General features: G+C 47.6%; 1 protein-coding gene across 2 annotated transcripts in view; it reads right to left on the bottom strand.

The window, feature by feature from the left end:
• Positions 1–8,187, bottom strand: part of LOC144791543 (tumor necrosis factor receptor superfamily member 10B-like) — a 119,169-nt gene extending 110,982 nt beyond the window's left edge. Inside the window, exon 1 of one of the 2 annotated variants that reach the window (XM_078666259.1) lies at positions 7,650–8,187. In XM_078666259.1, coding sequence (XP_078522385.1) covers positions 7,650–7,694 — 45 coding nt within the window. In that variant the 5' untranslated portion in view covers positions 7,695–8,187. The remainder of the gene's footprint in view (positions 1–7,649) is intronic. The other variant, XM_078666260.1, reaches the window with a different exon arrangement.
• Between the last annotated feature and the right edge of the window lie 5,195 nt (positions 8,188–13,382).

The following is a 13,382-nucleotide window of genomic DNA, read 5'->3' as shown; positions in this document are numbered from 1 at the left end:
GTTGCCTGTGCTGTACCTGCTCCGTGTGTGATGGAAGCTTGCACTGCTGCCGCCTGTGCTGTACCTGATCTATGTGTGAGGGAAGCTTGCACTGCTGCTGTCGGTGCTGTACCTGTTCCATGTGTAAGGGAAGCTTGCACTGCTGTTGCCTGTGCTGTACCTGCTCCGTGTTTGAGTGAAGCTTGCATTGCCGTTGCCTGTGCTATACCTGCTCCGTGTGTGATGGAAGCTTGCACTGCTGCTGTCGGTGCTGTACCTGTTCCATGTGTAAGGGAAGCTTGCACTGCTGCCGCCTGTGCTGTACCTGATCTATGTGTGAGGGAAGCTTGCACTGCTGCTGCCTGTGCTGTACCTGCTCTGTGTGTGAGGGAAGCTTGCACTGCTGCCGCCTGTGCTGTACCTGATCTATGTGTGAGGGAAGATTGCACTGCTGCTGTCGGTGCTGTACCTGTTCCATGTGTAAGGGAAGCTTGCACTGCTGTTGCCTGTGCTGTACCTGCTCCGTGTTTGAGTGAAGCTTGCATTGCCGTTGCCTGTGTTGTACCAGCTCCGTGTGTGATGGAAGATTGCGAGATGTGGCATAACAGAAGGATTGGTAGTGCGTGCACCGCTGCTTGGGGTATCTGCGAGATTTGTGTAAGTAAATGGAGAGGGGGGTGAGAGTTGGAAGAGAGAGTGAAACAGGCAGAAACGTGGAGAGTTAAAAGAAAGAGGGAATGAATCTAAGCTGCGAGATGTGGCATAACAGAAGGATTGGTAGTGCGTGCACCGCTGCTTGGGGTATCTGCGAGATTTGTGTAAGTAAATGGAGAGGGGGGTGAGAGTTGGAAGAGAGAGTGAAACAGGCAGAAACGTGGAGAGTTAAAAGAAAGAGCGAAGGAATCTAAGCTGCGAGATGTGGCATAACAGAAGGATTGGTAGTGCGGGCACAGCTGCTTGGGGTATATGCGAGATTTGTGTAAGTAAATGGAGAGGGGGGAGAGAGTTGGAAGAGAGAGTGAAAGAGGCAGAAACGTTGATAGGAAAAGAAAAGAAAGAGGGAATGAATCTAAGCTGCGAGATGTGGCATAACAGAAGGATTGGTAGTGCGTGCACCGCTGCTTGGGGTATCTGCGAGATTTGTGTAAGTAAATGGAGAGGGGGGTGAGAGTTGGAAGAGAGAGTGAAACAGGCAGAAACGTGGAGAGTTAAAAGAAAGAGGGAATGAATCTAAGCTGCGAGATGTGGCATAACAGAAGGATTGGTAGTGCGTGCACCGCTGCTTGGGGTATCTGCGAGATTTGTGTAAGTAAATGGAGAGGGGGGTGAGAGTTGGAAGAGAGAGTGAAACAGGCAGAAACGTGGAGAGTTAAAAGAAAGAGCGAAGGAATCTAAGCTGCGAGATGTGGCATAACAGAAGGATTGGTAGTGCGGGCACAGCTGCTTGGGGTATATGCGAGATTTGTGTAAGTAAATGGAGAGGGGGGAGAGAGTTGGAAGAGAGAGTGAAAGAGGCAGAAACGTTGATAGGAAAAGAAAAGAAAGAGGGAATGAATCTAAGCTGCGAGATGTGGCATAACAGAAGGATTGGTAGTGCGTGCACCGCTGCTTGGGGTATCTGCGAGATTTGTGTAAGTAAATGGAGAGGGGGGTGAGAGTTGGAAGAGAGAGTGAAACAGGCAGAAACGTGGAGAGTTAAAAGAAAGAGCGAAGGAATCTAAGCTGCGAGATGTGGCATAACAGAAGGATTGGTAGTGCGGGCACAGCTGCTTGGGGTATATGCGAGATTTGTGTAAGTAAATGGAGAGGGGGGAGAGAGTTGGAAGAGAGAGTGAAAGAGGCAAAAACGTGGAGAGTAAAAGAAAGAGCGAAGGAATCTAAGCTGCGAGATGTGGCATAACAGAAGGATTGGTAGTGCGGGCACAGCTGCTCGGGGTATCTGCGAGATTTGTGTAAGTAAATGTAGAGGGGGAGAGAGTTGGAAGAGAGAGTGAAAGAGGCAGAAACGTTGATAGGAAAAGAAAAGAAAGAGGGAATGAATCTAAGCTGCGAGATGTGGCATAACAGAAGGATTGGTAGTGCGGGGACAGCTGCTTGGGGTATATGCGAGATTTGTGTAAGTAAATGGAGAGGGAGGGAGAGAGTTGGAAGAGAAAGTGAAAGAGGCAGAAACGTGGAGAGGAATAGAAAGAGAGAAGGAATGTAAGCTGCGAGATGTGGCATAACAGAAGGATTGGTAGTGCGTGCACCGCTGCTTGGGGTACGACAAACAGGAGATGGTGACTAAAGTTTCAACCATGAGGTTGGAAGGCAGTGAAGTGAAATGTGAGGAGGCACCTCTTCAAATTGTAAAACAGACGGAGGGCATTGCTGTGGGGAGGGGGTGTAGGAGAAATGCACATGGCGGGCAGGGGAGGGGGCGGAGCGGGGAGAGCGGCATGTGGGTGTGAAGAAGCCGGGGCCTTTGAAGTGAAGCTAAGCTTCACTTCAAAAGGTGTCGGAGGAATGCGGCTGAGGGAACAGACGGCGATTGCGGCTGAGGGAACTGATGTGCACGCGCTTTTAAGCTCAATGCACATGCGCATTGAGCTTAAAAGTCACGGGCACTGCAAGGAATCGCCAGGATTCCTTGCTTCTTAGTTAAAGGTTGTTTAAGCCGCAATAGGCTCGCAAGCTCGATGCGCATCGACAGGCGAGACCTAAACAGTATCATAAGTACATCAGTTGTCTTGTACAGAGAATCAATGATGTTTTATTCATGGACAGAGCAGCCCCCCTATTCCCTCCATTTTGTCTCTATTCCGCCGTCCCCAGTCCTCTATACCTTCTGCATGGCATCCACACTCTCTCCCATTTCTTTGCGCACCCTCTACTTTTGTACACAATCTCCTCGGCCCTCTGGCACCAATCAACAGTATTTTTTTACATTCTGGCAGTGCAGAGCCATATCTACGAGGCCGCAAAAAGGCACCCTGCGTGGCTTTTTATGGCCTTGTGATATGGTGTAAGTCAACGCATTTGCGCTGCGTTGCCACACACTATGTCGGGGAAGCATGCCATGGGTGCTGCGTGGGTATTCCCACTCAACGCCTATGATATTTGGCCCATTCCCAGATTTACAGCTCAGCGTCAATCTGGGAATGCGTCAAACCCTTGTGCCTCCCCGTTTTTTCCTCTAGTAGCACACATAGAAAGAGGAAAACACCTCCATTGCAACTCCCTCCGCGGGCCGCGGCTGGCAGGAAGGTGTCCCTCCCTGCAGAAAAACAATAATTCCTATAACACCCTTGCACAATAGAGCGGAGGAGCCTGCATTGGCACAAGGCAGCCATTTGTGCGCCCGCGCTGTGGAAGAGGACAGAAATGTGCCGTATCTCATAGATACCGCGTATTCCTGCCCTTTTCTTTCGCTGCAGAGCAGCACAGCAAAGGAACTTCCTGTGCTGCCCTGAGTCAAAATCTGGTAAACGAGGCTCTAAATCTGTTTCTCATTCTCCAGGTGCGCTCACACCGTAAGAGGTGTGCATTGAGAACATGTGATCCGAAAGTGAGGTGTCTACTTTCAACACGTGAGAGAACATATCGTGTGTACTGGGCACGCGAAGGAGCGTCGTACTTGGCGCCCTCTGAGCCGGCTGACGTATTGACGTATTGGACGCACGCTCCCATTGGATCTGCCAGCGGCGCCGCTGCCGAAGACATGCCCGGACATGTCTGCGGGGCACGCACCTGCCGCGCGCCCGCCGGTGTCCCGAGGACAGTCACCAGCGACCAGGGCTTGACATGGACAAATAACAGGGCAGCTTCCTACTGAGAAGTGCCGGGACTCTCCCGGGAGAAATACTGCAGCCGTGCCCAGGAATGCACGTACTCCCCATTGAAATGAAAGTGCAGGAAATCAGAACTTCCCCCATTTAAAGCGCCGCCAGAACCGTAGTCTAAAGTTTTCACTCTATGTCCAGGGAGTGTAAAGGCCAGGATATTGGTGGCCTTAGACTGAACTCGCTCGCTGTCCCCGGGGAATGTCGAGTGGTCTCAGGTAACTGATAACCCCGGGTGGAGGGATGGTCCGAAGTCCACGACTAACACCCACATCAGGCCAGACATTTTCTACGTACGATTAAAGGCTTCTGCGTGCTGCCCTGTGCTTCTCGCCTTGAGCCACTGTACCTAGGACCGCCCCTTTTCTGCGCCATCCACCCCTTTCCTCCCTCAACCCGACCCATCTCTTCTTACATCATTCCTACTGTCCATACCATACATCCACTTTCGAGAGTTCATACGTTTTCCTAAATCCAAGCGTAATTAGCATACCAAGTCACGTTTTTATTTGCATTCTGGGACTTGTAGTCCGGGTCATAAAATGTGAAAAATAGGAATATAAAGCTAATAAAACAATGCAAAAATATAACCCTGGAGGGAATGAGCTACTCAGTCATGGACCTAGGAAAGTTGGGAGCTCTTCTTTCATACCCCCCTGGCCTCTTCAGTCCTGTCTTTTCCTCTCACCCGGTCCCTACACCTTCTTCTTCCCCACACTTCATCCATTATTGTTAATTTGTATCTGATTTTTTAGCAAGACTTCCAAAATACCTTTCTGCTCATTACATATGACAAAAGAAACCTAAGGAGACAGGCCTCGAAGCCACCTGCCTGGTTTGTTTGGAATTACTACCACCCAGAGGCACCAGAACCAAGTCCACCCTCCGGCAATTGTATCACAGGGGGGCACGGACACCACAACCCATCAAACAGACCCTGTCCTGTGGGTGCATGGTCCCAAATGAGAGCCCAGGCCTAGAAAACCCACAGAGTTAGAAGATTACCTCGAAAGGAGTGGATACATATAAAATAAATAACACAACGGCTTCCCTTCTCTCTGCTCCCATGGATTCACTCAGGGACACCACAGTCGACATTTACGCTGTTCCAATCAAAATTAATTTAAACGCCCCCAAGCAAACACAAGAAACAACATATTTTTCAAACCAGCCACCTTAAGTCTCACGTTATGCATAGAAACCCGCTGGCATTCAGATTGTTTTTCTGTGTAAACGCTTGAATACCTGTCAGTGATCTAGCTCCAGTTAAGGCTAGTAAGTAAATAAATATCACCTAGGAGCCAAGCATAAATAAAGTGAAATCATATAGTCTGGGCTGATAACCAAAAAGAGGAACTGCAGTCACAGATGGTTATTTCCACTCTTTGAAATGGAGGAAACCACAGAAACATTGATTTTCAGTTAAATGTGAAGACAATACTTTGCAGCATTTTTAGATCTGGCCTTCATGCAACTTTAGCCGTACCCCTAATTTTGTCTAATAAAAAAACCATAAATCAAAAACGACATACGCAGATGATCTTTGGATCAGCCCTCACTTCAGCTCTTATTCACATTTTTCTTCAGCCAATCACAGCATGGAGCCATAGGTCACCCCGCTTCAGTCATTGGGTCTCATTCACTGTGAGTGACAGTATTTTCCTGATCATAAGTGCGAACCCACCTGCCAGGGCTAGTGAACAGCACCTACAAACTAAAAAGGATTTACCTTTTATAAGCACACTGGTTAGTTTGTAAAATAATAAATGCCAGGGCCAAAGTTTTACTCAGAAGCTCATGGCAGGCGCTTTTGAATGTCAGCATGCAGAAAGCCAAGACAGCATAGTCTTGATTCAATTACATGCTTTTTAAATCCACCACCACACACCACTACACTCCCTGCCCCTTTCGCTCACTTTTACAGGTTATTTTTCATCTCAGCTTTTTCCCTTTGTCACAGTCCTTCCATTTTGTTCTCTTTCTCCTTTTCCTGCATGTTTTTTCTCTCCTGATCAGGGTCAAAATCTTATGAGGAAATTGAAGAAGCTGTCTCAAAAAATGACAATGGGTGGGCCCCACCTGAACACACCAGCTCAAATTAAGGACTGCACCCCACTCCTCGGAATCATCCATACTATTCTATTCAAATTATAAGCAATACTTACTGCAACGAACCACGTTGCAGTCCACACAGTCTCTCTTTACTCTCCACCACCGCAACATAACAAAACTAGTCCTAAGCGGTTGCGCGTATGCCGAAGATTCAGTGTCAGAACAAGTCCTATGAACAGCAACACCGCAACAGGTCTGCTGAACTGGCCGTATCCATCGATGCCGCCAAAAAACTCTGAACTCAGATACAACTGATCTACCTTCAAAAACATTAAGGTGGTGAGTACATCACTTTTTCACTTAAGAGTCAATATATACTCTTATCACCTGGTCCTGACGAAAGCCTCTAGAGATGCCAGGAGGCTGAAACATGTTGACCGCTTTCACTAGTGCGAAAGGCTGTAACTAGGCCTCAACACGGACTTCTTTGTTTTTAGCTTCCTATACCAGAATTCGACAGAATAAAAATCCTTGAGACTGGATATAAGGAATTTTATACCACCCCCACTTGAGCACCAACACGCCCTCTATTTTTATTCCTGGACAAAACTGTCATTCCAGTTGGTCTTCCTCCATGTGGAGGTCAGCATAACATACAAAGGAAAAGACCCAATGACGGAGAATCATGATATACCGCCTGACGCTTGTGTTCGCATATGAGGGTTTTTACTAGTATGACCCCATGCACGTTACCATAGACCCTGGGAACACAGGACAAGTGGTTCATTCCCCCCCCACCTGATTTTGTTACTCTAGCCTAAGGAAGCTGAATGAACTACAATTTCTTCGTCCCCCCCCCCCACCCCCCCAATGATTTTTTGAGTAATTACTTTCTTGCCAGGGTGTCTGTTTATTAAAGACCAAGTGAAAATAGTCACCAGCCTGTGGGCTCCTATTAAGATGTGCATAAAGCTTCACCCTCATACATGAACGAGTAAGGCAATGTATGGTACCGCTATAATTTTATTAGCGGTTTGACTCTTTCTCCCAGGTGTGTTGTTCTTCTTGCATGTTTGTCTGTTGACGAAAATCATACAACAGCTCCTTAAACTCCTCTCACCCTCCCCTTTTTTAGTGTTTGCTACCCGTGGTGTAACTGTTGGTATGAGTGAGATATATCTGTGTGCCACCCTTCCTTTATTTATTCTTTTTTAGGGAATGCTGAGCAGCTACTGTTTGTGTTGTGCTTAATTTGATTCAGGTGGGGTCCTCGGGCACTTATTTCTGTACACCGGCACTTACTTTTCCACATCCAACTCAAATACAGGGCAAGAGAGAAAAAAACAAAAAAAAAGGTGAAAATAAATAGGAAGCGAAATACAGAGAAACGTCGATAAAAGGCGAAAGTAGGGGTGAAAAATAACCTTCAATTTTTAGAAAAACGAGCAGAAAGTGGCAGGTGGTGGATGAACGAGGCAGGCGTGAAGTGTTATTGGCTCTACACACAGCGCTGGAATTTGGCACCCACGTCATTGCGTAGTGCCGATCGCTGGCCTCTCAGACAAACTTTGGGCCCCGCCGATTATTATGGTACAAATTAAGCTCCGTTGTAACTTTGTTTAGCGAACTCCGAAATAAAACATCCACGTCGAATGAACTTTCATTCCTTCACCACAATCTCCATTCGCCAGCCCAACACACTGCAGCCCTCAAAACCGCACTCTTTCCGAATATCCGCCACTGAGTTTCCAACCGCATCTGGAGTGTGATATCATTAGTAAGTGTAAAACCACCCACCGTCACCACCAGCAGGAGGAGCGCCGCCTGCACCCCGGACATCATGGGGGGGGGAGAGTGTGGTCCCGCAGGTCCGCCGGTGTCGGGGGGGGGGGGGCGCCCGGGCCTGGCCGCCCCTCCGGCGATCGTCGCTGACTCGGTACCCTCCTGGCCCAGCCTCCGGGCCAGTGCCCCCGCTGGTGCCCTATGGACGTGATGCCCGGCCTCCTGGGACCCACGACTGCTCGGTGCCCTTCCTGGCTCGCTCCCGGTGTCAATGCCCCGCCTGGCGGCGTTAGTCTGCCTGAGACCGGTGCCCACGTCTCCGAGGCCTCGGTGCCCACTTGCAGGTGTTTCTCGGGTTCGGTGCCCTCCCGAGGTCTCTTACGGGAACGAAGACCCTCTTGAAGTTATCGCCCCTTCTAGTCCTTTACTTCACACCCACTGCTGGTGTAAAGTTCGCTCTGTCCCGTTCCCACTGTGATTGAACTGCCCGCTTCAGTGCGCTGTGCCCTCCTCGGACCCGATGCGCTCTGGTCGGCTGCCGGCTTCAGACTGAGTCCGGGTTTCCCCAGGCTCGCCTTCCTGCCCCCGGATCCACACCCTCTGCCCCCGCCCCCGCCCCTGCTCCAAAGTGCGAGGCTGCCAGTGATGCAATGTCCCTGGAATGCCCCGCAGCCGGTTTGTCCAGGGCTCTATCGAGCCAGGCAGAGAAATGGATGGCGATGATGAAATACCACTGTGAAAAGTACATTTATTTAGTTGAAAGCGGGCGCAAACAGGTTTAATTTTGAGAACGAGATGTGTCTTTTAAATCCGGCCTTCAAGGAGGGTTGTGATGATGTATAAAACATTTAACAAAATCAATAGAATTACTCAGGTAGAAAAAATAAATGTTCAATTTACAAAATAGGATTATTTTGTTACATAATATGGACCAAACAAAAAAAAACATGATGCAACACGACGCTTGAGAAATGTAAACGGCAAAGCAAAAGACACAGCCTTCAATTATGAAAGTTTTAGCGGGTGCTGGAGAAATACAAAGGAGTTCAGTTCTGCGCCTACAGGCCTCTAAAATGAAAACTTATTTGCGCGTTGCGCGGTCGCCCCAGTGGCTACCTTTCGGTGAGGTCCTGCAAGGTTACAGTAGGGGTCCCTCTAAATACAATCGCCCTGTCGCCCACCTCAAGCCTGCAATCCACACAATGTCAGTAACAATTTTAGTAACACAAATTAACTTTAAAATGTAATTTACAATGCATGCCACGTAAGAACATAATTCAATGCAGCTATTAAGATTAGGTCTTCACTTTGTGAGGGTTATTCAGATGCAAAACAAATCCAATTAAAAACATAATTGACAACTAAACTGTCGCCGTCACTGCCTTTGCCTTTTCATTTCAAATCTGTTTCCTTCCTTCGGGCTGAGTGCAGTTATGAATTTTACTTTTTTAGGGCACAATATTCTACCTTCTGTGTACCACATGTGTGTTAGAGCACTTCCAATAAACGTGCTTTCACATGCTGCTTCAATATTTTCAAGTGTTGCTAAAAACAGACTAAGCAATGTGCAAAACAGCCTGTTTGGGGAGCTGCTTAATTAAGAAGGGAACACTGAATGTGGTACTGAAATCTACCTATGGTTCCAGAATCTGCTGAGGATGCCATGGCAAGGGGCTGTAACATATTAAGATTATATTACAGATCTTAAGGGATCAGTCAGTAGTTCTATCCCTCAATTACACCTATTGCCACTGTAGTAGCTTGCATATTACCTGTCCTCAGTACAGCTAAATGCCATCAAAATACTTCACTCCCACAGTGTGAAGCGAATCCCTACATGCTGACAACAGCAAATAGATTCACCAATATGCTGATCAGTCACAACTCTGCCTGAAAATCAAAACAGCTGATGATATGAAACAGCCAAATACATACCTTCAAAGCAACGCAACTGGATGTCAGAAACCTAACTAAATCTGAACCCAAGTAGCATAGAATTCCTATCTTTCGACAACAACACTACACAACCACAGATTCAAGCCTAGCCATTCCAAATCAGCCTCAGAAGCCTACCTTATGATCACCCTCCGTTGACATCCTTTACAAAACGTGGATTCTCCCTGAACACTGTCCTCTCTGAAGACCTCATAGCCAAGAAAACCAAGTCATCTGGTTACCCAGTGACCGTCCTGAAAGAAATGAGACATTTCTTACCCGAAGCCTGCTTCAGAGCAGCAGTCCAAGCTTTAATCTTGTCTCCCCTGGATGGTGGCAACTTAACTCAACATTCTGCCAACACCACACTGGCCACCTGAAAGGCATCCTGCAGACTTCTGCTTGTCTCATAGAATGCATGAAATATAGTCTAGGAATTACACTGGCACGGCTATTGAAATATGCATCATCTTCAAGGCCAGCAGACTCATTTATAAAGCCACCTGAAATGCAAAGCCTGCATATCTAGCCAGGAAATGAACTCCCTCCGATGGAAAACTTCACACCTTGAGCCAGGACACCACCTACCTGCGAGCTGAGACATGCAAGAAGAGGAAGCCTGAAGGCTGGCCTTCTCAATCTATGAACCCATGATCTAGAATGACATCCGCATTACCATCAGAACTGCTTCTACTGTATTGAATGTCGGAAAGGAACTTGTGACTGACCTATTCAGAAAACCCTACTGCCGAGCCACCATATCAATATTCTTATTTGTTGTAAATGATCATGAATCGTCATGAGCAGGGAATAAATCCTAAAAAAAGAAGTGGGTGGACTAACCAAGTTAGCCAATATGTAAGTGACATCATGTCGCATGCCACCACAGCGCATGACATTACAACGCGTGACATCACAGGAAGTAACATCCTTGGAAGTGGCATCACAAGAAGTGACACCAGATATTAAGACCTTCCTTTATACAGGGTCAGTTTAACACGGACAGTGTATGGAGAATGATGCCTTACCCTCCTAACCTAGTGACTGGACAGGGGAACGCCTCATGAAACGTTAGGAGAGCGCGTTTGGTCGGCTCAGATTGGGGAGGGCAAATAAGGACGAGGAGGTTAGGGTTGGAAATTAAGTTGGGGTTATTTCCGTGTTGCTACCAATATATGCTGAATCTGTAAACAATCTGGGTATAATAGCATTGATTTAAACATGCCTATTCTTTGTGGCAAAAGCTCTGTTGATTGCTTTGTATTCTCGTACTAAAAAACAATGACTTACACCTGTAAACGAATCTGCCATTGGCAGTACTCCTTCAGTCCCAAAAGACAAACATGGTGCAGCCTCAAACGGTGTGCAGGTTATAATCATATCAGAGACTATTTACCCCTAGCAGTTCCACTATATAACCAGCACCCATTCACTATGTATTTTAAGGAGATCTCACACCTTACAACAAATCAAGCTGACACTAAAGTGTATACCACAGAAGAGGCAGAGTCCATACATTCACTTATACAGGATACTAGGGCCTTCCAGGCGAAACCTGGATCCGCAAATCAAGTTTTAAAACAGTTAGAGTACACACTGAAAAGAGAGGTTAACCAAAGGCGGCATGCCACCACACTTATCCAATACCACAAGGTAAAACGCATAACATATTCAAGGCTACATTTGAGGATGAATATATACCGCAGCAACAAGACTGGTCTGATCATTTAGAGCTGTACCTCCGGTACATCAATGACATTTTACTAGTATGGAAGAGACAAAAAGAACATCTGGAAGAATGCATCAGGGTTTTAAACACACATCATTCTCAAATCAAGTTCACTCATTCTATCAATAAATCACGCATTAACTATTTAGACATTGACATTGAATTACATCACAGGAGTGTCAGGTCATACAGATAATAAGATGCCACAGTGCTCACCCATCACGGGTGGTCGGTTACCAGTATTATCCAGTTTCCGCTTTTAACTCCCCTAACTTCCAACTTCCCTTGCATCACCTACCACAAAACAACTTACGGAGTCAGTATCAGTGTGTAGTCCCTATTGCTGTATGATCCTATTATATCTGTTAGTAACGGATCACTAGGTAAGAAGCTATTCACGCCTCCTGGGTCTCGCCTAAAACTTCGGGGCCCTTGCACTGCTGTTTCCCAGTAGTACTATCTCTCCGCCCTCTCTACAATTGGATCAGTGTGCGAAACTACCCCTATGCGACCCTCCCTCCCCCTCCCCTCCTTCCCCAACTGCTGCTGATGCGGGTGTACATATGATGTAGTAGATTCGGTTAACACCACTAATCGGGGGTAACTACTGCTCAGTTGTGCCTCCTGGAGTCCTGGACAGTCATTGCCCCTCACCTTCATCCTCATCCTCCACCAAGTAATCACGCAGAGCTTGGACTATCATTTCTCATGCCCTCGCCATTTCCAAACTTTTGTCATTATCAGTCTTGGCAGCCTGTCGCATCCTAATAGTACTTTCACAACCGGCCCATTTCAACAGCTCAGTGTAGGAAGGTGGCTACCTGACTATGGTTACCCCAGATTTTTTGCCTGTGTTTAGCTGGTTTTTTGACTTAGTTGACCTGGTTCCCTGCTAATCAGGGCCCCAGGCCATCTGCTCTCTCTGTAAAATGGATTCCATGTACCCTAGGTACATACCCCAATTGGAAATGGACCCCTTGTCAGCCCCTGTATAATGCACTATAGGTGCCCAGGGCATAGGGGCCACCAAGGCCTACCAGGGGCTGCAGCATATCTTTTGCCACCCCTGGCTGGTTCTTAAATTGACACAACTGACTGATCACTCAGCTGGGGTAAGGTGGTGTAATCACCCCTTGCTTAGGTATAGTATACCTATATCTAAACCTATATCTGGACACATGTAAACCTGTGAGCCACTCCTATGGAAGGCCTCATCAATCCTGGAGGCAGGGTGCGTGGTTTTATGTGAGATGGAGCTCTAGCATGAGCTGAGCCTGTCTGCAGCTGTCGGGAACAACTCCCTAAGCTGTTTCAGGATAATGCCATACCATATACTCTTAAGTGCCTTATAATCCTCGCGGTTATATAGCAACTTTGGTTTGGCTTTATCAAAACATGTCGTGTAAGGTGTCATACGATTTGGAATACCATCCCCTCGCCAGTTCTGGCGACGGGGATGGCATTCCACCCCTCTAGAGGGGTAAGACATGTTCCTTTACTAAATGCGGTTAATTTCTCCAAAGACCTTAAGATCCACAAAATGGATGCCTCTGCCACAGACAAATGTCTGGACCCCTGCAGTTGACCGAAACTCAGCAGATGGGGCCTGGACAAAGGGTTTCCTGTCACAGGAGGGTGTCACCACCCTCCAGACAGGAGATAGTGGATTGTAGCAGGGAGGTTTGAAAGAAACCAGACACTGCCTGGGGCGCACAAGGCTGCCCCTTGCATAATCCGGCCAAACCGGTTCTGGGGCACTCCAGCCCTCGTGCCAGGGCGGCCTGGATCAAAGGAAAGGGGTGTATCCACCCCCTTCCTGGGTCCCACCCATAGGGAGGGACCTAGCAGGTAATCACGCCCCCCAGATTGGAATAAGAGTGGGAGCAGTGCCAATGCACATCAGATTTCCTGGAAGAAACATTAGAAATGAAACTCTGGACCCTTGGACCTCCATCTCAACGTGGAAGCCCGAAGAATCTCCCTTGTGGTCAAGGAGTGACCACCCTGCAGCAGCAGGCACCATCCAGCCCTCGACGTCTACTTAGTTGCAGTTCCCGCCGGAACTCGAGCGACTGAGATCGACG

Source organism: Lissotriton helveticus, chromosome 11, assembly GCF_964261635.1.
Source record: "Lissotriton helveticus chromosome 11, aLisHel1.1, whole genome shotgun sequence".
NCBI classification, from domain to species: Eukaryota; Metazoa; Chordata; class Amphibia; order Caudata; family Salamandridae; genus Lissotriton; species Lissotriton helveticus.
Note: the sequence above shows the minus strand (reverse complement) of the source record. Positions and strands in the feature narration are given on the sequence as shown.